The 22764-nt window shown below is 51.4% G+C and overlaps 1 protein-coding gene across 4 annotated transcripts in view; it reads left to right on the plus strand.

The window, feature by feature from the left end:
- The first annotated feature begins 3556 nt into the window (after positions 1-3556).
- The window catches only part of PSD4 (pleckstrin and Sec7 domain containing 4), a 36682-nt gene continuing 17474 nt past the window's right edge, over positions 3557-22764 (plus strand). The window contains exons 1-4 of one of the 4 annotated variants that reach the window (XM_082357816.1): positions 3557-3694; positions 6621-6771; positions 13672-13794; positions 16724-16795. In XM_082357816.1, coding sequence (XP_082213942.1) covers positions 6652-6771; positions 13672-13794; positions 16724-16795 — 315 coding nt within the window. In that variant the 5' untranslated portion in view covers positions 3557-3694; positions 6621-6651. Of the gene's footprint in view, positions 3695-6620; positions 6772-13671; positions 13795-16185; positions 16225-16723; positions 16796-22764 lie in introns of those variants that run through there. The other 3 variants (XM_082357817.1, XM_082357818.1, XM_082357819.1) reach the window with 3 other exon arrangements.

A 22764-nucleotide genomic window follows, 5' to 3' on the forward strand; every position in this document is an offset into this window, starting at 1 on the left:
AAATTTATCATTTCCAGTTCTCTTTTTTCCTTTCTGTAGATTCAAATTTTTATCTTACATCATTCCTATCTTCCTGAAGAATTTCTTCACTTTTTTTTTGTAGTGTGAATCTGCTGGTGGCAAAAACTCTCAGGTTTTATTTATTTGACAATATCTTTATTTGGCTTTCTATTTAAAACATGTTTTTAACTAGATACAGAGCTATAAGTTAATAGATTTTTTTCTTTCAGCCCTTAAAATCAATGTCCCATTGTCTTTTGGCCTACATTGTTTCTGATGAGAAGTTAGCCGTTATTCCTATCATTGGGTCCCCATATGCAATGTGTATTTTCTCCCCTGGTTCCTTATAAGATTTTTCTCTTTATCTCTGTTAAGTCAGGAGCTGTGAAAAAATCCGAGATTTGATTTTACTCTGCTTGTAAGCCAGCAAGTTAGCATGTCACAGTTTTCATAGACACTGGCAGAAGATAAGAGATAATTTATGACTCATAGCAATAGAAGAGGAACATTGTTGCTTAGGTCTCCCTACCCCAATTCCCACAGGGCGATATGATGAGGTCCCGATGTTGCCTGCACAGACAGTGGGCCATGCTATAGCAGAGGAAGCCCAATGTTGGGAGGCTCTGATCTTATGCAGAAAGTGACAAACTTGCCTATCTCCCCTCTGGCAGGGAAAGATTGAGGTGTCTCTTCATTCCAGGTTAATACAGATAGAGATGTTTCCCTCCCTGGAGGAGATATATTTATATTCCTTTTGGTTCTTTATTTTAAAAATAATGGGGATCATATTTCTGCTGAAATTCCCTCTCTCTTCACCCTTTATATCTACCTTTTGCTGTAGGTTCTCTAACATTTTTATCATAATTTTTATTTTTAATTCTTTATTTGTATTATATCTAATTATTTTATCTAATTTTTATTTTTAATTTTTGATTCCAACATCTTATTTGTCTGTAGGTGTGATATTGTGATATAATAAGAAATACATATTTGGTCTTTGCCCCTGGTTTCTGACACAGAACTCCTAAAACCTCTTGTAATTTCCTGAGTAAGAAGGTGATAGGAGCATCTTTTGTTATAATACTTGGGGGTTTTTTGTTTGTTTGTCTGTTTGTTTTGTCCCCAGTTTTTGAAATAGCTCTGCAGTGACAAAGGTGAGCGTTTTTTGTTATTCATAACAGGCAGCTTTCAACAACACCTGAGTTTATGTTAATGAGGTGACTTTTGGAAAGCTCCTATAGATGGGAGCTGGTTGCCAGGGGAACCAGTCATGTGATTAGATGTTTGGAACTTTCAGTCCTACCCCTTGACCTCCAGGGAGTGGAGAAGTGCTAGAGACTGAATTCAGTCACCAGTGGTCAATGATTTAATCAATCATATGCCTACGTAATGGAACCTCCATAAAAACCCTAAACAACTGGTTTTGAAGAGCTTCTGGATTGGTGAATGTGTCCATGTACCAGGAGGGTGGTGTGCCTGGAGATGGTATAGAAACTCTGCAGTCTTTTTTTGTCCTATGTATTCATTGCATTTGGTTGTTCCTGAGTTATGTCCTTTATAATAAGCTGGTAATAGTAAGTAATGTGATTCCTGAGTTCTGTGGGCCATTCTAGCAATTAACAAACCTGAGGAGGGGGTCCTGGGAGTCCTCAATTTATAGCCAGTGGGTCAGAAGTGCAGGTGACAACCTGGGACTTGCAATGGGGGGCAATCTTGTGAGACTGAGCCTTTAACCTGTGGGGTCTGCACTAACTCTGGGTAGTGTCATAATTAAATTGTAGGACACTCTGTTGGTCTGAAGAGTTGGAGAATTGATTAATATGAGGGGAAAACCCACATATTTGGTGTCAGAAGTACTGAGAGTATAGAGGAAAACAGTTTTCCTTTAGTGGGTATATTTTAATTGACTGGATTTTTTTTTTTCCCCTTTTGACCATAGTTCACATTTTCTGTTCACAATGTCTACTATTTTGTTGTTTTTGTTATTGTATGGTAGACATTGTGAATGATGCATTGTAGATGCTCTGGATTCTTTTATTTTCCTCTGAAGAGTGTCAAGTTTTGTTCTAGTAGGAAGTTAAATTATTGGAAATGCCACTTGGTTTTGCGGGAGCTTGGTTTTAGATTTCTCTTGGCTTGTCCCTAATCCTGGGGTATATCCCTTAATCCTGGAATGCAGTCTTTACTCCTTATGTGTGGTCATTCCGAGGTGTCAATGGAGAGTCCAAAGTGTTTACCAAGCCCCTCTAAGATAGCAGGACTTGACTCTAAATTCCCCAGCAGCAGGCAACTAACTGCTCAAATCTCTGCTCAGCTATACTCTTTTCCTTTGAGTCATGTGGATTCTTGCCCCACGCGTGTTCATTCAGGAGTCAGCCAAGGATTTGAGGGAAGTTTGCAGGCAGATGTTGGACCTCTCCCCTTTGTGGTTCCCTCCTCTCCAGGATTTTTCCCCTCAGGGAGCAACCCCTCACCTCCCAGCACCAGTTTACATCACATCACTGCTTATCTCTCCCGCTAGGCCGCAAACTTTTGGAGTATTTGGTTCAGCCTTCTATCCCATAGTGCCTAGTCAGTGTCTGACATACATACAGTAGGTGCACAATAAATGTCTGTAGCGTTAACAAATGAATTACTAGTAAGTTGTAGGATTGATGACCTAGCATCAGGGGCTCATCCTAAAAAGACAAAGCAGCAGCATTGTGTGGTAGTGACTGTCTATGTGGCCTTGGTCAGGTTATTTCCCTTCTCTGTGCCTCAGTTTCCTCATTATATGGAAAGCTGCCTACCTTATAGGGTGGTTGTGAGGATTAAGTATTAAGACGGGTAGAGAGCTACTGCCTGGCACATCAATAACACTCAAATTAAGTATTAGCTGCTGTTGTTGCTTAAGGACCTGCAGCATCCCATAGAGACGGACTTCTCTACGTTGTCAATCTCTAAGGAAGCTGAAATATCACTGGCTATACTGGAAAAATGGAATCAACTTCTATTTTCACATATGGTGTCTTATATAGTTACAGAAATGGAAACCAGAGAGTGGCATCAAGTGGGACATTAAAAAACAAGAGCTTCTTGCCAACATCACTACGTCTTAGGACATGTTTGCTAAAACAAATTGAAGTTTCAAGACACAACTATTTGCCTCCAAGCCACCGATCCCCAAACCAGCTAGCGAAAGTTCACCAGTTGTCTGTAAGTCAACAGTTACAGACAGCTGAAATTCTGAGCTCAAATAATGCAGTTTTTTCTTGCGCTCACGAAAGAACTGGCACAGAATGGGTTTGGAGGGACTCGGATTTTGACCCTGCTCGGGGCCTGCACCCGTCTGGGGCTGGCCTGGGTTTCCAGCTGGTTTCTGAGCTGGAGGAAGACACCGGAGAGAGGGCTCGGGGCGCCGGCGGCCCAACGGGGACAGCGCAGGTCGTGCAGGAGGCGCCCGCCCGCCGCCGTCAGACCAGTCGGACGGCTTCGCCCGCCCCGCCCCGCGCCGCCGGCCCGGCCACCGCCCTCCGTCTCCCCGCCGGAAACCCAGTGCCTCGCGCGAGCCGCGCGCCGGAGCTGGACCGGCCTGGTCCCCCGCGCAGCCGCCGCCCCGCGTTCCCCGCCGTCCCCGGCCCGCGCCTGGGCTCCGGGCCATGGGGCGCCCGGGAGGGCGGGCGGGCGGCCGGAGCAGGAGCCCAGCGGGACACTGGTAAGGGCAGGTGGGGCCCCGCGCCGCCCTCGCTGCGGAGAGTGTGCCGCGCACTGGGGGCGCCGCCGAGCGAGGGAGCATCTGCGCAGCCGGGGAGAGCGGCAAGAGGCTCCGAGGGGGCGAGAGCGAGTGGGGCTGGTGGGGTCCTCAGCGTTCAACCTCATCAGGGGGCGGGGCCACCGACAGCAGGGGGACGCTCACTGGGAGAGTCATACTGGCCGGCCTGGGGTGCGGTGGCTCCTCCAGCCGGGCGGGGTGCACCTGGTTGCAGGAGGAGCCCTTAAAACCATCCAGCGTCAGACCTGGGCGACACCGAGAGCCTAACTCCTTATCTCCCGTTGGCCTCAGTGGCCCCTCGGCCGGTGACCCGGCGGGGCCCTCCTCCCTGCTCCCTGCTTGCTGGGAACCTGGCCAGTCTGGCAGGCTGCCTCCGCCAGGAGCGCACTGGGATGGAGGAGAACGCAGCTCTTCCCCACTCCCTTGGATGCTGGCCCCTCTCCTTGGCCCTTCTTGGCCCTTCTGGGTGTGTCTGGTCAGAAAACACCAGAGGTTCCTAAGAAGGTAACTAGTGTCTGCTCAGCAGACAGACTCACTTTCCCCTCTAGGGTTCTTTCTGGCTCTAGGATTGAGTTTAGCTTCTTTCAGTAAAACAGTGGAGCCAGGGCTGTGAGTTCCTTGCAGGTGTTTTTTTCCCACTTTGCTAAATGTGCTGACCCAGGCCCTTGTGTCCATGGCCTGCATGTCTAGGTCAGGTGGGCAGCATCAACGTGAAGGCCAGGACACCTGGGGGCTCCACCTGCCCCTGAACCTCATTAACCCAATCCTTCCCCTGGCCCAGAGCTGATTGGATGTAATTAGCAACTAATTGGATGTCTCTGAGCCCCTCTACATAAGAAACATCAAGGTCAGGTTTAGACAGCAGATAGTGCCAAGTGATTCATTTCTTTCTTCCTTTATGTGAGGGTTCTGAAGAAGGGTCATTCATTCATTCATTCATTCATCCATCCATTCATTCAACATATATTTACTGAGTGCCAACCACTAATCAGGCATGAAGGCACTGGGAATACAGCTGCTCTCGTTTACGTGAATTGCGGGAGAGAGAAAATACCAAGTAAGCAGAAGAATCACATTAGTTCAGAGAGTGATTAAGTGCTGTAAAACAAAACAAAACAGGATGATGATGGGCATGACCTTGAAACAAATCAGAGAACTCGGCCCTGAGCTAGAAAAGGTAGCAAGCAGGCTCTCTAAATGAGGTGGGAAAATGGTACCATCTTCAGGCCCTCAAATTCTGGGGGCACAGGATAGGATGTCCTCTGTGACCATGAACAGGGACTTATGAGCTGCCTACAAGGGATCAGTGAATAAAGGATGAGTGGTGAGTAGCCCCCCTGTGGAGTCCTGAGCATGGCCTCCTTGTTGGGAGGCTTAAATCTGAGGTGGAGATTTAAGCTTCCCCAGAAGACATATCCTGTTGACTCGATTATTTGTTCATTCATTCAACAAATACTGAGGGCCCATATGTTAGGCACTGTTCTGGGTGTTAAGGATACATCGCTGAACAAGACGGTCTTTCCTCTCTAGAGCTTATTTTCTGGTGGAGAGAAATGGATAGTAACAACAGCAATTTTAATGTCATGTCAGATAAATGCTGTGAACAAAAGCAAAGCAGCTTAAGGGGTTAGAAGGTGAGGGGGGCTCCTGGGTTCAATAGGGTGGTCAGGACAGGCTGTGCTGAGGAGCTGGATGTAGACAAGACACAGGCATGTGACTAGCTGGGGGAAGAACATTCCAGGCAGAGGGAACGGCAAGTGCAAAGGCCCTGAGACGTGAAGGAGGCTGGAGCAGGCTGGGCATTGCTGAACGGGAAGGAGGCCATGGTGCCTCTGAGAGGTGAGCAGGCATCTCTGAGGCTCTCATTAGAGGAGGCAGGGGCGGGGCTCAGCCTGCTGACCGGAGGCGTCCAGGAAGGCAGGTGATGCTCTCAACTGCCGCGACAGGAAGATTTATATGCTGCCAAGAAAACTCAGGGTCAGGCCTGGAGGTTTACACTAGCAGGGGAACAGGCGATCACCAGAGATGGAGAGCGTGTCTCTTGGCAGGAGAGGTATCACTTGCTTTCCTTATACCCAGCATCCATCCAAACAACATGGGCTAAAGTGGGAGGTACACACCAAGTTTTCCAAATCAGTAAAGACTTGATATGGGGAGAAAAACTGTTGCCTTCTAGGAAAATTCCACTAATCTTCTGTTTTTCAAAAGAATGATCTCATTAGTAGACTTAAAAGGAAAACAGGAGAGGATATCGGGCATGTACTATATGCCAGGCTCCCTTGAGCACTTCATGTGCAAACACAAATCGTTCTCACAGCACGTCTGTGATGTGTGGACCACCCCGTTTCACAGATGAGAAAACTGAGGCCCAGCGAGAATAAGAAAGTTGCCCACTTTTACACAGCTAGTAAGTGAAGAATCAGGATTTATAATCAAGTGGTGCAGTTTTAGAGCCAAGTGCTCTGAAAGAGAGAGAGAGAGGTTTTGGCTGAAGGAATGTTTGTCTGCAGTAGAAAGGGTCTCCAGGGTGCCTCACAGCAGGGGCTGGTTAGAGAGAAGACAGCAGGACTTATGGGTGCATTCCACTTCTTTGCTGTTTTTTTAAGATAATATTTTCATGGGTTAAAAATTCTTTTAAAAATATTTTGAAAAGTACTACTTGCCTGTGTTAAAAATCTTTCTACAAGCGTTCGTTCAAACAGCCCTTAAGGAACACAGTGAGAAATCTCCTTCCTTCTACTGTCCTCTGATTCCCAATCTTCTTTAGAGGCAATTGAGAATACTTGCAGACATATGTTCTATTTGTAAATGAGCATATACGTATTATACTTTTTCTTTTCTTTCTTTTTCTTTTTACACAAATAATAAGAATACGAATACTCAGGTCTGGGACTTCCCTGATGGTCCAGTGGTTAAGACTCCGCGCTTCCACGGCTAAGGGACGGGGGTTCGATCCCTGGTCGGGGAAGTTCCGCGTGCTGTGCAGGCGGCCAAAAAAAAAACAACAAAAGAATACTCAGGTCTGTACCTTGTACCGCGCCCCCCTTCTTTTTTACATATTCAGATTCAGGACATATAGATGTGCTTCATCCTTTTAAAATAAATGTGTACTATCTCACTGAATGGATTTAACATATTTATCTAGCCATTCCTTTATGGTCTTCTAAATTGTTTTCCCCATTTTCATCTGTTTGTTTGCTGTGATAGACAACTATGCATTAAGGATACTTGTACCTACATCTTTGCTCACTTCTGTGACTGTTTCAGCAGGAGAAATCCATAAATGTGTAATTACTGATTGAAAGGCTCTGTGTATTTTAGATTTCAATTGATGCCGGCTTGGTGTTCTAAACTGTTCTTGCCAACTTGGCAGACCAAAAGAAATGGCATCACGTTGTCGTTTTAATAGGTATTTATAGTGAGCGGCGTTGTGAGTCTCCTGTATGTTTTAAGCCCTTTGTCTTTCTCTTTCTGTGGACTGTTCAGGTCCTTGGCCTATGATTTAACTTGGATTTTTGTCTTGTTGGAATTATTGAATTATAAGGGGTCTCACGATGATTTTCTCTTCATCCCTCCGCTCTAGTCCCACTGACTGCCCTTCACCATCGTCCCTCCCTTTGTGCACAGCAGCTACTCTGATAGATTTATCATATGTTTATCCTGGGATCTGGACTGTTTTAGAGACATATATGATGTTGATTTATATATGCATGTATTTTAAACTTACATACGTTGTATTGCGCTACAAATCATGATCTTACTTTTAAACCCGGCGCTCTTCTTTAAGAAGATTTATCCGGCTGCTCCCTGGACACTCGGTTTGTTGCTTCTGATTGCTGCACTGCTTTCCGCGGTTGGAATTATGGAATTATCGTAACAGTTGATTCTTTTTTATTTATATTTATTTTTGGCTGTGTTGGGTCTTCGTTTCTGGGCGAGGGCTTTCTCTAGTCGCGGCGAGCGGGGGCCACTCTTCATCGCGGTGCGCGGGCCTCTCACTATCGCCGCCTCTCTTGGTGCGGAGCACAGGCTCCAGACGCGCAGGCTCAGTAATTGTGGCTCACGGGCCTAGTTGCTCCGCGGCATGTGGGATCCTCCCAGACCAGGGCTCGAACCCGTGTCCCCTGCATTGGCAGGCAGATTCTCAACCCCTGCGCCAACAGGGAAGCCCGTAACGGTTGATTCTTAGTGGCTTGGTCTAGAAAGATTGTTTGGAGAAATGGCATGATGGGGGTGAGCCCTGGAGGTTGAAGAGGATTGGATAGGTGGAAAGGAGGATGGGGAAGGGAACAGAGCTGACCAGGAGCGCAGCATGAGGACACGCCAACGTGTGAAATTTCCAGCAACTATTCAGGGGAGCCCCATAGACTGGAGGTGTGGTTCAGGGTTGGGTGTGTGTGGTCCTAGGAGAGGCTGGGGGTCTCAAATGCCCGTGTTGGGTTTTCCCTAAAGACAATGAGGAGAGGTAGTGGGGTGGGGGTCAGCCAGGAAGGATTTTCAAGGGCAGGAGTGATCTCCTGGAGGAGAATTGGGATGGACTGTGGACGTGAACCTGAGAGGCAGGAGGTCCCTGGGGTTCTCCAGATAGGTGAGGAGCAGTGGGGCTGCCGGGGAGGGAGAACCAGCAGGACTGAGCGCTGGAGGCATGAAGGGTGCCTGCTAACTTGGGAAACGGGGCACATGCGATGCTGCAGACAGGACCTGGAGTGCAGGGCTGGGCACGGGGGGGGTGGGGGGGGGAGGCATGCTCACGGGCGCGTGGACAGGCTATCGGGCACCTGTTGATTCTGAAGTCCTGCTCACCTGGCTGGAGGATTTCCGTTGGCATTTAGGACTCCGGGCTGGGGAGGGTTCATGAACCTTCAGCGAGTGGGTAGGAGATGAACGTGTGGGAGTGGATGAGGTCACCATGGGAGAGCATTAAGGGCAAAAGAGGCCCCAGTGGAACAAAGCCCCGGGTTGTGGATGAACAGGCTTGAGAAGTGGATGGGCAGGCTGGACCAGCAAGGAGGCACGGATGCACTTTCGAACTCTGCCCTTTGCTGGCTCCACAATCTCAGGAAAGCATCCTCTCAGCCTGGGAACCTGGGCAGGGGTGGGGCGGGGGTCCTTATAAACAAGGACGGCCAACGAGGGGTCCCAGCCTTCCTGGCATCTCTCAGTGTGCCCTTGGAGGATGAGTGGAAGGGCTGAGGCAGACAGGAGAGAAGAGGCCTCCGGAAGCACAGGTGTGTGGGCTGTCTCCCTGGGGAGGAGCTCGGGGCCCCAGGGCTGTTCCTGCTGGAAGCTGCCAAGCCAGGCTGCCCGCTCTGTCCCTGTGGGCAACTGTTGATAGACATGATCTGTTCCAGCTGGCACAGAGAGGGCACCGGGGAGCCTAGGGCTTTGTTGCTCTGGGCAGGCTTATGTGTGAGCATCCCCAGGGTAACACTGACCTTTTGGGGGTGGGGGGGGCCCAGACAAAACCCCCTCTGAGTTTTGTCTCCCTCCTTCGCTATGTCAGCATATACCTGTTCTCTCTTTTTTTTTAATAAAGTTTTTTTTTTTTAATTTTTATTTATTTTATTTTTGGCTGTGTTGGGTCTTTGTTGCTGCACGCGGGCTTTCCTCTGGTTGCGGCGAGCGGGGGCTACTCTTCGTTGTGGTGCACGGGCTTCTCATGCGGTGGCTTCTCTTGTTGTGGAGCACGGGCTCTAGGCGCCTGGGCTTCAGTAGTTGTGGCACGTGGGCTCAGTAGTTGTGGCGCACGGGCTTCATTGCTCTGCGGCATGTGGGATCTTCCCGGCCCAGGGCTCGAACCCGTGTCCCCTGCATTGGCAGGCGGATTCTTAGCCACTACGCCACCAGGGAAGCCCGCCTGTTCTCTTTTTTATGTAACACCAGAGCCTTGCTTTTCCGCTGGTTGTGCACCTGAATTTCCTGTTCGTCAGTCAATGGCTGATGAAGGCTAATTAGCATCATAAGGAAGACCCTCGACCCCCACCCCGTTCTTCCTCCAAAAGAGTAACTGCTTGAAAGGTTGGATTCAGCCCACTCATTTACATAGCTTGTCATGATTTTTGACAGAAGAGTTTTCCACCTATACTATTTTATTTCATATTTTTCCTGAATACACACAATTTGAAAAAAACAACATGAAGTTGGCATTATTTACTTTAGCATGATCCTTAGCAACAATATCTGTGAAATCATGTTTTTTTAATGCATATTCAAATACATGCTTAACTATTAAAAATGTTTATTATGTGTACCATATGCCTACTTAGGCAAACACAGCTTTAGATTAGTGGATTCATGGAGGAGATAATCTTCGCTATGTGGGAGAGGGGGAAAAAATACTTTTCCTCTGCCCTCTAAGATTCTGTCAACTGGGACCTGCGAATTAAACTGGCAAAAGATTAACAGTAGAAAAAGGTTTATTGGCCTGCACGTGGGAGCCAGTCAGAGAAGTAGCTGGCTTGTTAAAGGGTTAAAGGCTTATACACCTAAATTAGTAGGGGAAAGGGAGCACGGAGAAAAAGCCTTCTCTGGGAAGAACCAATAGGTTTCTTTTCCAAAGACAAATGGGTTTTTAGAACAAATGAGAAATGACAAAGTAGTGATAATGTTGGTCTCTACAGGTGTGAGTGTTTTTGCAGTCTCCTTCTGGGCCATAAATCTCTCCTAGAGAAGGGGTTCGGGGTAGATTTTATTGAGTTCTCCCTTCTGGGAGTAGATCTGCCCTGCGGAAGGAATTTATGGCTGCCTTATTTCTCAGAATTTGCTGCTTTTAGTCAGATAAGGAAAACTCTGAGAAGGCTTCTTACTGTAACTGTCAAATCTCAAATGTCTTCATCTCAAACTTCATCCCAGTTCTGGGGCTCCGAGTAGGTCCCTACACCAACATCAGAGAGGTCACCCTGCAGCCAGTCGAGCGGTGGTAGCAGTGAAGGGTCAGAAACAACAAATACCCACGCAGACCCTCTTAGGCCCGCCCCCGTCTCACTCTAGTCGTCCACTGGCAACCTGGTGGGTAGAGGGGTTGGCAAAGAACCTCCCAGTCTTAAAGTGAGCAGAGAAATTCAATCATTATTTAATTCAACAAATTTAATTTATTTTTGCTGATGACAAACATCATACATATTTATTTATTTATTTGTTTTTTGTACATACGTATTTATTTTTAAACAGCAGGTACACACCAAAAAAACATAAAGAACTTAACATCACGTCCATTGTTACCACACACAGATAGCCGCTATCAACCAGTGTTTTGGTATTTCATTGCCTAAATACACACATTTTTTAAAGAATTGAGACCATACTGAATGTATAATCAAGTTTCTTACTTAATAATATGCCGTGAGAATCTTTCCACTTCATGAAATACTCTTCAAAAACAAGATAGTTCAAGGTTGCTGAGGTTCGCTCTATGGTTCTATGGTTATATCATAATTTATTTATCTGGTTCCTGGTGGATACGGAGGTGGTGAGCATTTTTTGCTTTTATAAGTATCTTAATGCACATGTATTTCAACAGATGTTTGTAAGCATCTTCTGGGTGCCCAGGGGGCTCAAGGACAGATGTGAATAACTAGAGCCCTACTCTCTGCTTACCTAAGAAGGACAGACCTGTGACAAGTGGCTGCAGGGAAAATGCTAATCTGAAAATACAGGGTGGCTTTGGGAGAGAGCAGCTGGGGCCGGACTTTGGTGCCAAGGAATAAGAAGGCCAGGGAGTGGTGGCCTGGGCACCTGTCCACAGGCTGGGTAGGGACGCCTCCCAAGGTTACTGTACCCACCACGGGATTGGGCAACCAAGTCCAAGAGATAGAAGCTTGTCACTCACTTTTGTAATAATCACTTCCTGCCCTTGCCCAGGAAAACAAGGGCAGCCTTGGTGCCCATGTGTGTAGGGCGGTTGGTGATGGTGCTACCGCTGGCCCGTGATGCCCTGCCTCTGGGAGACCTCTCCCTCCCAGTCTGAGACCACAGGTGTTAGGGAGGGGCACCAGTGGCCCCTGCCATGGGCTCAGTCCCTAGAAGCCCTCACCCTGGCCCTCCCTCCCAGTTGCTGGCCAGCGGGACAGTCACCATCTAATCTGGCAGAGGAATATTTAGGAAGGCAGGTGTCCTCCTGTCTGTCCTCCCTGAGGGCCCAGGCTTGCGACGGCCTGAGAGCTAAGAGGGAAAAGGGCATTTTCTGGAGGAAGGAGCAGGTGTCTGCCTTACTCCCAGGCCTCCCTAAAGGACAGAACCTCTACAGTGACAAATTCAGGGACATGGGGGCCCGTCAAGGTGCTTCTGGCCTCGGCTCTCCCCCGGCCTGGTAGCCGGTACCCCCCGGAACGATGGTAGTGAGTTCCATCACTGTTGGAGTTTTCATAAGCTCTGCGTTGTAGAAATGAGTTCAGGCCGGGCCGTGAGGAGCCCTGCTCGCTTGGAAAGCAATCCTGTTCCTTCATAGCAGCAGCGTGTAAATGGCAACAGGGTATAGCAGAAAGTGCATTTGGTTTGGCAGGCCTGGGTTCAAGTCCAGCCTGAGAGACTGCTCTGACCCTCGGTCTCTTCATCTGTTCTGCGGCGTGGGGATCATAACACCCCCCCCCCACCCCAGACTCTAGGGTTTGGAGATGCTGCTTGCAAAGGGCCTTGTGAGTGTCAGCCCCTAGGGGCCCTCTGTACAAGGTGGTTAGAAGTCAGGTGCCCATTCCCTTCCTCTGCTGCCTCCCGCCTCTCACCCCTCTGCCTCTCAGGAGGGCAGGCTGTGTGCTGAAAGCCCCAGAGCTCCTCTCCTGGAAGGTGGGCTCCACTCCGCCATCCGCGCTCAGAGCGTGAGATGCCACCTCCCCACCTGTGCCGAGCAGCTTCCGCTGCGGGCAAACAGGAAGTCACTCACCTCAAGGGAGGCAGGAAGGGGCTGCTTGGCAAGGCTGCCTGCCCCTGGGCTGTGGTTGGGTCCGGAGGCTGCGTGTCTGCTGGGCCCCGGGGAGGGGGACAGGGGGCGGGGACCCCCAGAAGTGGGAGGGGGCACCACAGATCAAAGCTCACCGCCAGCAGGGGCTCTGGGCGCAGGAGCTAGTTGCCCCGCGCCTGCCCACACCGAACCACACGCCCTGTGAGCTGGAGGCCCTCCTTGCCTGAGGACCACCCTTCCCCCCGCCCATCCAGTTTTGCTCCTTGCATCTTGGGAAGGAGGTGAAAGTGCTAGGAGACGGACCAGAGCTGGTGGCTGCAGGAGTCTGGGAGTCTCTTCGAGGAGTTTGCTGTAAGCAGGAAGCCCCCCCGGCCACACCCCAAATCGCCCCAGATGCACACACCAGACACGTATAAGACCCGCTGCCCGGGAGGAGAGGGGAGAGGCAGACTCCGTTTCCCACGGTGCTGCTTGATGTGATTGAGGGTCAGAAGATGAGCAGCTTTGACTCATTCATTCATCAGAAGGTTTTGGAGCAGTTATGAGCCAGGCCCTGTGCTGCACAACCTGGGTAGCGGTAGAGGTGAGTGGACCAGTCCTCGCCCTTGAGAAGTTCACAGTCAGGGGAAGGAAGGAGACTCATGAATACACGGAGGAAGCCGATCGCTGGTGCCCGGCCTGACCGGCAGCATCTCAGCCCCAGGGAGCCCAGCATGCCGAGGGTCCCCGGGCTGGGTTCAGAGCTGGGAGTGGAGGGGGGAGACCCTTGTCCTGGGCTCCTAATCAGTCCTCACCTCATGGTCGCCTGGCTTCTGCCCCCATCGTGCCTCCAGCCCCCACCCCCAGCTTGTCTGTAACCTCCGTGTGGCCTCATTCGATGGTCACTTTGCTCCTTATCTTGCTCTACTTTCCCGTAGCGTTTGACACAGCCGACCACTTCCTCCTTCTGAAGTTATCTGTCTCCTCTCTTGTCTTTCTTTGGTGATGACACACCCTCACACTGTTTCTCTTACCTCCTTGACAGCCCCTGCTGTTCTCCTCTGCGGGCTTCTCCTGGGGAGGCTCCGCCAGCCCCCAGCCTGGGCCACCTTCCTGCTGGTCACATAGGAGCTCCTTTCTTCAGCCCAGCCCCTCCTGTCACCTCCAGGTACCAGCTGCTCCTGCTTGAGTATCTCACAGATATCTCAAACCTAATATTTATTTATTTTTTAAATTATATCTTTCTATTTTAACCTTCCAGTATATTATTGTTCCTGCTTTATACAGTTTTAATGTTTACTGCATCTTTACCACTCTTTGCTTATCATTTCTTCTTACATCTCAGACCCTCAATCTGGGAGAATTTTCTTTCCTCCTAAAGTGTATCCTGTAGAATTTTCTTTAGTTTGGGATCACACTTTCTTAGATTTTGTGTGTCAGAAAATGTCTTTATCTCATCCTTGTTCTTAAAAGATATTTTCATTACATATGAAATTCTGGGGTGACAGTTATGTTTCTATCACCGCATTGAATATTTTATCCCACTGTCTTGTGGCTTCTATCACTTAAGTTGAGAAATTTGCTATCAGCATAATTTCAAACCTAATATTTAAAGAATGAAACTCTTGGTTTGCTGCCTGAAGCCTCATCTCCCCACATCTTTCCCGTTTCAGCAAATACCATTACTACCCATCCAAGTTGCTCAAGCCAGAAATCTAGAAGTTGACCTTGACTTCTCTCTCATCACTTACATGGCAGATTCTACCAAGCATCCCCGATATAGATCCCACATCCTCTGTCTCACCTTCTCTGCCATTTCTGCTGCCCTCCAAACCACTGTCCCACCTCCCCTGGACTGTCACAGAGCCCCTGCCTGGTCTCCCCGCTCTCACTGAGCCCTCCACTGTCTGTTCTCCATGCAGCAGCAGGTGATCTTACAAATAAATACACCTGTCTCTCCCCTGCTTAGCCCTGGGGACCCCGCGGGATCTGGCCCCATCCTCTTCTCCCACCCTCCCCTAGGCCAGCTGCACTGGCCACGCTGGCTGGCTTTCTGTTCCCTTCACTCCTGGAGACCTTTCCGGCCTCGGGTAAGAAATGAGACATGCAGTTTCATCTGCCTAAAATGCCCACCCTACACTCTTTACCTGCTGGCTGCTGTTTACGGGGATGTGGTGCCCCCGGTCTCCCTCCGCAATGAGCTTCCGCACTGCTCACTTTCCTCTCTCTCCGTCCCATCCCCCCGCCAGCATTTATCACAGTTTATAATCACACACTGATTACTTCCTCGCCTGTTTATTTTCTGTCTGTCCCTTGATTGGAAGCTCCTGAGGACAGGGGTCCTGTGCTTTATTCCTGACGGTCAGCAGCTTCTCGCATTGGGATGGCATGGGGCCGGCGCTGACTGAGCCGTGGCCACGTGCCGGACACCCTGTGAGGCTGGAGGCCTGAGGGAGGGTTTGCGTTTAGGCCGAGGCGACTTTAGGTTTCTGGTTGACCTGGCTGGGCAAAGTGTTGTAAAATCCTCCACACAGAAGGAGGAGCAGCTTGGGGAAGGTAACGAACCAGGTTTGTGTTGCACTGACCTTGAGATAAGCCTGCCCCTAACATTTGCGAGCCCCAGAAAAGGGAACAGTGGAGGCCCCCCACCCCAAGATGTGTTCGGATATGTCAGTGTCATAACACCGCACCTGATGAACTGTTATATAAAGTGTGTCCTCTTTTCCTGCCTCTCACTTGGATGATGACCTGGAGGTCCAGCTCTGAATTAGGATTCGCAGCCTCTGCTGAATGTGGCAGCAGAGGCCGCCCCAAGCCTTTAGCTCCTTCCCTTTCTCTCCCCTGCCCTGGCTTGGTACCGCACGCGCATGGAGGGGGTCGACCCGCCCCCAGGTCCAGGGCCTCTCCACCCCCTCGCTGCCTCTTCCCCTCCCCCCAGGTCTAGGGCTGCACAGAGCAGGGATGTCCCCGGGGAGGGGCAGGAGTAGAGGTTCCATGGGTCCAGGAAGCAGAGAATCTCAGACTTCTGGGTGCCCAGAGAAAGGCCTGGTAGGCACGTCCCTGTGGACTCCTCGCCGTGTGTGTGTGTGTGTGTGTGTGTGTGTGTGTGTGTGTGTGTGTTGGGGGGTGCAGCTGGAGGAAGGCTCGAGCTGGAGCCACGCCCTGTGCGCTGTGGGCCAGGCCGGCCTGGGTCTGAGGCCCTTTGATTATGGGCCTTGCAAGTCGAGGAGTCTTCTGGGCGGTTGGATTTATGAGGACTAGAGTTCAGGGAGGGGGGCGGGGTCTTTGGACCCTCAGCAGGGAAGCTGGTGGTCACTGAGACTGGAGAATAGATTGTGCGGAGGGAGGACAGAACAGTCCGGTGAGCCTGGTTCCCCCAGCCTCGGACTCAGACTCCTGGACCCCTGTGGCCTGTGGCCTGCAGACGTACGTTGGGAATTCAGCCATGGGAGACGGACGACAGTCGGTCCCTGTGGTCAGATGCTCTGAGTTCTAACCACAGCTTTGTGATTTCCCAGCTGTGCCACCATGGCCAGTGGCTTTACCTCTCTGAGTCTGCCTCTGGATCCATGTAATGGATATAGTAACACTTCATAATGTAAGTGAGGGGGGGACTCAGGGGCTATTGGGGAACCCTTTGTCACTGTAGGACAGTTATACCAGGTGCCGTTATTACCTACGTAAGACATAGCCACACACAGATTGAGGGAAAAAGAAAAGTTACCAGCCCCAGGGCCCTCCCGAGTCCCACCGAGTGCCCTGCCAGGACCTGAGAGCTGGGCAGAGATGAGAACCTGGTGACAGGCCTCAGGGAGGAGGGACGGGGCGTGCTCACAGTCTGGGGCGCTGCGCCTTCCTCTTTCTTTCTCCCAGGCCCCTGATTCGGGGCTGCGCGGAGGGTGGGGGACCCCCGGGAGCAGGGGCGGGGGGCTGGGGCCAGAGGCGCCGGGCCTGGGAGCGGGTGCTCTTGTCTCGGGGCAGGAAGTGTGAGGTGCAGCGCAGCTGGGGAGCCCCGGAGGCCTTGGGGCAGCAGGGGGGTGAGTGTGGGGAGGGGAACGGAAGTCGGAAGCTGCAGCCGCCACGTTCCCCATTCACAGGCCAGACGGACGGGGCCGCAGGACCGCTCCCGGGGAGCTGGGCCCACGCATCCCTTCCCGGGTCCTCTGGAGGTGAGCAGGGTGGGCCTGCTTCGGGTGGGGGGCTCGGAGGGCGCCGGGGGGCGGGGATGCGGAGAGTCACGTGTGGGCCCTTGTGGTGACCGCCGGGGCAGGTGGGCAGGAAGAAGGGCTCCGTAGGCCCCTGCGTGTGCACCTGCTGAGCGCCCGGCCTTGGGCTGCCGCCCCGTCCTTCCCCTTCCTCCTCTCCGTCAACCGACCCCCTCCCAATCTGGCCCTTTCTGTGATTCCTGCTCTGGCTCCCACGTACCCCAGCCTTCCCGGAGCCTCTGGGGGTCTGCAGTCATGAAGTGGCCAAGGACCCTCCTTCCTAAAGCTCCTGTGAGCCTCCCCAGGTCCCTGGTGGCTGCTGAGACTGGTACCCAGCGGGGGCTCATGTGGCCACAGGCCCCAAATGAGCCTTGACCCCTCGACCCTGGAGAGAAGGAAGCCATTCGGGCTGGGGCTTTGGAGGGGGCGCAGCTTTGGGTGCGGTCACCGTAGGAGCTCGGACTCGGGGTTCCCAGCCCCGTGTTGCCTTCAGGCCCCCACAGGGAGGACGGGTTGAGGGGAGGGGCCCAGCGCTCGCTTGTTCGCCTGGGCCGTTCTGGTTTAGGCCTGTCGACCTGTTGGGTAACAGGAACCAGCGCACTCTCAAAGGCTTCCCTGTTTGGGACACCGTCAGGCCTCCTAGTTGTAATTGTTCATCTCAGCCACTGCCCCCTTATTCTAGGGCCTGAGATCCTGTGGGTGGAGTCAGTCCTGTGCTAAAAGGCTGGGGAGGGCGACCTGTCATCAGCTGATAATAAGTACCCCAGAGGACTGAGGGGCCTCAGCCAGGAGGCCTGTCTCCCAGGGCTTTAGGGCATCACAGGGCTCCCTCCTCTACAGATAAGGAACCAGCCTAGGCTCTTCTAGAATCCAGGCTCTAGGCTCTTTGTAGTGGGAGGGGGAGATCCAAGAAGGGGTGAGGGACGCCCAGCCTGGCCCTGAGCCTTTGTTGCGCTTCACAGGCAGTAGTTTCTCTGGAGATCCTTTGGTCCTCTCCTCCCACCCTTCCCCCCATCCTCTCTGCCCCTACCCCGTCCTCTCTGCCCTCTCCCTTCTCTGTCTCTGCCTGAGTCTCAGCTGACCCCACCTCAGGGTTCTCACCACCAACTCTGTGTGTGTGTGTGTGTGTGTGTGTGTGTCTCTCTCTCTCTCTCTCTGCACATTTGCATGAAGCCTCCTTCCGTGTGGGCAGGATGTGGGGTGGCCCCTACTCATGTACCTTGGGTGCTCTGGCCCCAGGTTCAGGCAGGGGCGTCTGTCCTGCAACTTGAAACCGGAGACGCTCGGGGAGCTGTCCTCAGGGGCAGCACCCTTAACCTGGCCTCCGCCCAGGGCTGCTGAGGGACAGGACAGGTCATCTCCTAAATCCCTGGATGGGCCAGGAGCCTTTGCTTTTTGCATAGGAAGGAAACATTTCCAGGGCAAAAGGAAGCAGTTTTCTAAGTTGGAAGCTTAAAGGGAGAGAGAGAGATGCACGCTCCAGATAGGACATCCCGGGCCGACTCCTGGGGGACTGAGGGAGCCCACTGGGCTGAGTCCGTGCTGTCAGGGAGGGTGGTTTGTTTGGCTGCAAGCCAAGTTAATCTGAGCAAGACGTAGTGTTTCTGAGCACCTCCCAAGGGACGGGCCCAGCATTAGCACTCAGACCCCCTTCCATTGTATAGCAAACCTCTCAGGTAGCTTTATCCATCTTATTTCCTTCTTTCAACAGGCAAGGAACCAGGTGAAGTTTTGGACCAGAGTCGCATGGCTCGTCCAGTGTAGCTAGGATTTGAGTCTAGTCTGTGAGCCTCCGGGTGTAGGGCGAGTGGGGGCCGAATGCAAGGTATTCACGCTGTCATCTTTCACACTCAGGCAGGCTCTCCCCCCCGCCTCCCATGGCCTTCGGCACCTCGGCACAGGCTCTGTGCCCAAGCGGGGGGTGGAAAGCAAACCCACTCTCAAAAGGGTGATCCAGGTGCCATCTGGGCTCCTTCCTGCCCTAAGATCAAAAAGACCTTGCCTTGAAGCCCAGGGCGGGTGTCGGGCAGTGGTGGGAGGGACTTATGTCCCCCTGGTCCCCCAGCCGTGAATTTCTGTGACCTTTATCTCCCATCAGCTAATGCAGGCTCAGCCCCTGCAGAGGTTACTCGGCTCAAGACAGGAGCCCTGGGGGCTGCCTGGTGGAACGCTGGCTCTCTCCCCCAGCCCCATCCTCAGCTTCCTCCCTAATCCTTCCTCTCACTGGCTTCTGGACTCAAAGCATTTTTTTTGGATTCCAAAGAGCCATTGCACTTCTTCCAGAACTTTTCCTTAAAAGTTTTCTCTTCCTGAGCCATCACGATGCTTAGAAAAATGAAGGGCTACTCATTTCAGAGATAACAAAGCCTACCTAAGAAGCCTGTGGCAGACACTTTCTCCCGCCTTTGTTCTGGTTAAGATGCCTGAGGGATTTCAAAAGCCATATCACTAAGCATCAAGGGTGAAAAAAGAAAGGTAAACCAAGAAAATGCTAGACACATGAGACCTAGGCTCTGCTCCCCAGTTCCTGTGTGTGTGTGTGTGTGTGTGTGTGTGTGTGTGTGTGTGAGAGAGAGAGAGAGAGAGAGAGAGAGAGAGAAAGGGAAACTTCTTAAACTCGCATTTCTAGTGGAGAGCACAGACAAAGTGGTTGAACGGGTCCTGAAGTCTCCTCTCTGTCCAGCTACTGCCTCAGAGCCAGAACCCAGATGAGCATTTTGGCTGCTGGGCTGGCCTGGCAGGAGCCACCTCTGGAAAAGCTCTGCGCTAAGCGTTCTGGGCTTCCTGGAAGGAAGGTGTGATTGGCTCATGGCCAGACTGGCCCTCAGGGGGAAGTCTTCATGTCATAATGAGGCTAAATCTCCTTCTCCAAGCCTCAGTCTCCCCAGTCCTGTAGTAAGGTTGTTGAGGAGGGGGTTTTCTGAGGATCCATCCACCCATCCACCTACCCATCTATTCATCCACCCCTCCATCCATCTATCCATCCAACTATCCCTCCATCCCTCCTTCCACCTTTCCATCCATCCATCCATCCACCCACCCACCCATACACCCATCCATCCATCCACCCACCCATCCATCCCTCCATCTCTCCATCTTTCCTCTTATTTTCACAAACATTTCTGGAGTGCCACCTCTGAGTCAGGCAGGCCCTGCCCTGAACAGTGGGGGAAACAGGTGAATTAAAGTGACTCCGCATCAGAAGAAATTCGTGCTTCGTTCAATCCATGAATGCCCAAAAGAATTGATTTGTGGGTGGGAAGAGAGAGTGCTGCTTAAGGGAGCTACAGACCTGGGTTCGGATCCCAGCGTCCCCACCCACCAGCTGAGCTCCCTGGGCACATTTCTGAAGCTCTCTGAGCCTTGTTTCCTTATTAGTAGGAAGGCGATGTCACCACGTGTCTCACTCGTGGGACTGAGCTCACAAGACTGAGTCTGGGGCTGCAAAGCCTGAGCTGAATGAGTGGCACACCGCAGGGGCGGGGCACTCTTGACACAGGGTTGGGTTGTCAGATACAAGACAGAATGCAGAGCTTAATTTGAATTTCAGATAAATAGTGAGTCCGTTTTCAGTATAAATATGTCCCCAGTATTGGGCATCCTCTATTGTTTACTTGCTAAATGTGACAAGTCTACTGAGAGCCCATGTGCACCACGTGGACCTGTCTGCCTGCCTGGAACCAGGACACCCGCCACCAGCCTCTGTAACCCCAGGTGTCTCATGGGTGGTCCTGAGCTTCTCAAGTCAACACTAACCCTCAACTTTCTAACCACTGGAACTAGAGGATAACGATATACCACCAGAACTTTGAAGTTGGAGTGGGTGTAACACAATTGGTCACTAAAGCGATTGTCGGTCACCATTCCCACAGCGAGACAGCAGTAGCAAGAAGCTCAAAGAACCTCCTTCTTGGCGATTACATTTTGGGAAGGGAAGGCAAGCTAGAACCACGTGGGTTAACACACTAGAAATTACGCTGTGGAGTAAATGCTCTGAAATAAGAGCGAGAGGGAAGGCGTGCAGACACACCTCTTTCCCCACCACGTGCTGGATCTGTCTGTCCCTGCTTCCCCCCCAAGTCCCCACCTCACCTCCCTTGGGTCCTTCAGTTCCCCTCAGGCCCCAGACATCTGTTGTCTTCTCTTTGGTCTCTGGAAAGCTGCTACAGCTTCTCTGATTTTTCTTTCCCTTTGAATCCATGGAGGAAGACCCCATTTCTTCTGGGAAGGCCAATTCAATCCTCGTTTATGTCTAGCATGGTCATTAACATTTACCTGTATGGCTGCTTTGTTTCATATACATATTTATTTATAAGGACCTATTGGCAAAGAGGGACGTGTGGGACTCTTATCTTGTTAAAAATTGCAGGGCACCCTTTCCACCAGCCACTGCCCACCATTTCCCCTTCCCATTATTGGCATTTGAACTTTCCTGTCAAGTGATTCACTGATGAGAGGAGGAGAGTTGATGTCATTTGGGCAGAAGGCTGTGAGGCTCCTAAGGCGGGCACACATCGGATGGAATGTGTGGAGGAGGGAGGACGGGGTGGGGTGTTTCCAGAGGGGAGCCAGCTAGGCACAAATAGACCAGGTCTTGGCAGGGAGGGAGGGAGGGTCAAGGGGTCTGGGAAGGGAGGTGGAGATGCCTCGTGTTCAGGTGCCTGTAAAGTAGCTGCTTCCCGGCACCTCTGCCTACCATCTCCTAAATGGAGCTGCCTTCCCAGAGTTTCCTGTATCCTAAGGGCTGGATGCTTGAGAAGCCTGCGGTGGGGGTGGGGTGGGGGGGGTGTCTCACCTCCTTACTCACACTTGGTCATTCTCCAGGCAGGCCTGGGGAGGGAGGTTGGACCCAGAGGGCTTGCCGGAGTATAGACAATGGGTTCTGGGTGCACTCCCTCCCTCCCTCTTGGTGATAGGACTATAGCAGGGCTCTGCCCTGGGATGGAGAGGAAGAGCCTCGAATGATGGCTGAAGCTGAGCTAAAGGAGTTGGACCCGTAGGAGGAGCAGAGTTCAAATCTACTGGCCTCAGAGCATCAAACACAAGATTAAAAGTAAGAAACGGCCCCACCTCTTGGGAAGCCCCAGTCTACTGGGGAGGCCAGCTGGGAACTCAGTGGTACACGGGCCCTTCCTGGGGGCTAAAGCTTCAGAATCCTGAGGTCCCAATTCAGCAATTACAGATTCTTGCTATGCTCGCAGTGAGGAATGTGAGGATTGGGACAGAGGGAGAAGTAAAAGCCCAGAAAGGGATTCTGGTTTTGAGAGACTTTTTTTTTTTTTTAACATCTTTATTGGAGTATAATTGCTTTACAATGGTGCGTTAGTTTCTGCTGTATAACAAAGTGAATCAGCCATACATATACATATATCCCCATATCTCTTCCCTCTTGCGTCTCCCTCCCTCCCACCCTCCCTATCCCACCCCTCTAGGTGGTCACAAAGCACCGAGCTGATCTCCCTGTGGTATGCAGCTGCTTCCCACTAGCTATCTGTTTTACATTTGGTAGTGTATATATGTCCATGCCACTCTCTCACTTCGTCCCAGCTTACCCTTTGAGAGACTTTTGGGAGGATGCTTTCAAGGGGAATTAGAAACTGAAATTCGTGCGGGTCCTTTCTCTCTTCTCTCGGGCGCCTCCTGAAAGAAGGAACAGTGCCCGGCCGAGCTTTCTTGGTGCCCTTAAACAGAAGGACCCCACCCAGCCTTTGTTTCCCAGCTCTGAGTGTTCCCGTTGATTGAGTGTCTCGTGGTGGGCCATGAAGTAGGTGGGAGTGAGTATCAGGAAGTTACGCACGGTTACAAGTCAGGAGCAGGGGTGTGTGTGTGTGTGCACGCGTGTGTGTGCTTTTGTTCCCCCAAATATTTCAGAATGGCTTACACGCACACACAGTCTTCAAAATAGAGATCTGTGAGTGAGGAAAGTGAGGCAA

The sequence above is a fragment of the Balaenoptera borealis genome (assembly GCF_965194805.1).
Source record: "Balaenoptera borealis genome assembly, chromosome: 15".
NCBI classification, from domain to species: Eukaryota; Metazoa; Chordata; class Mammalia; order Artiodactyla; family Balaenopteridae; genus Balaenoptera; species Balaenoptera borealis.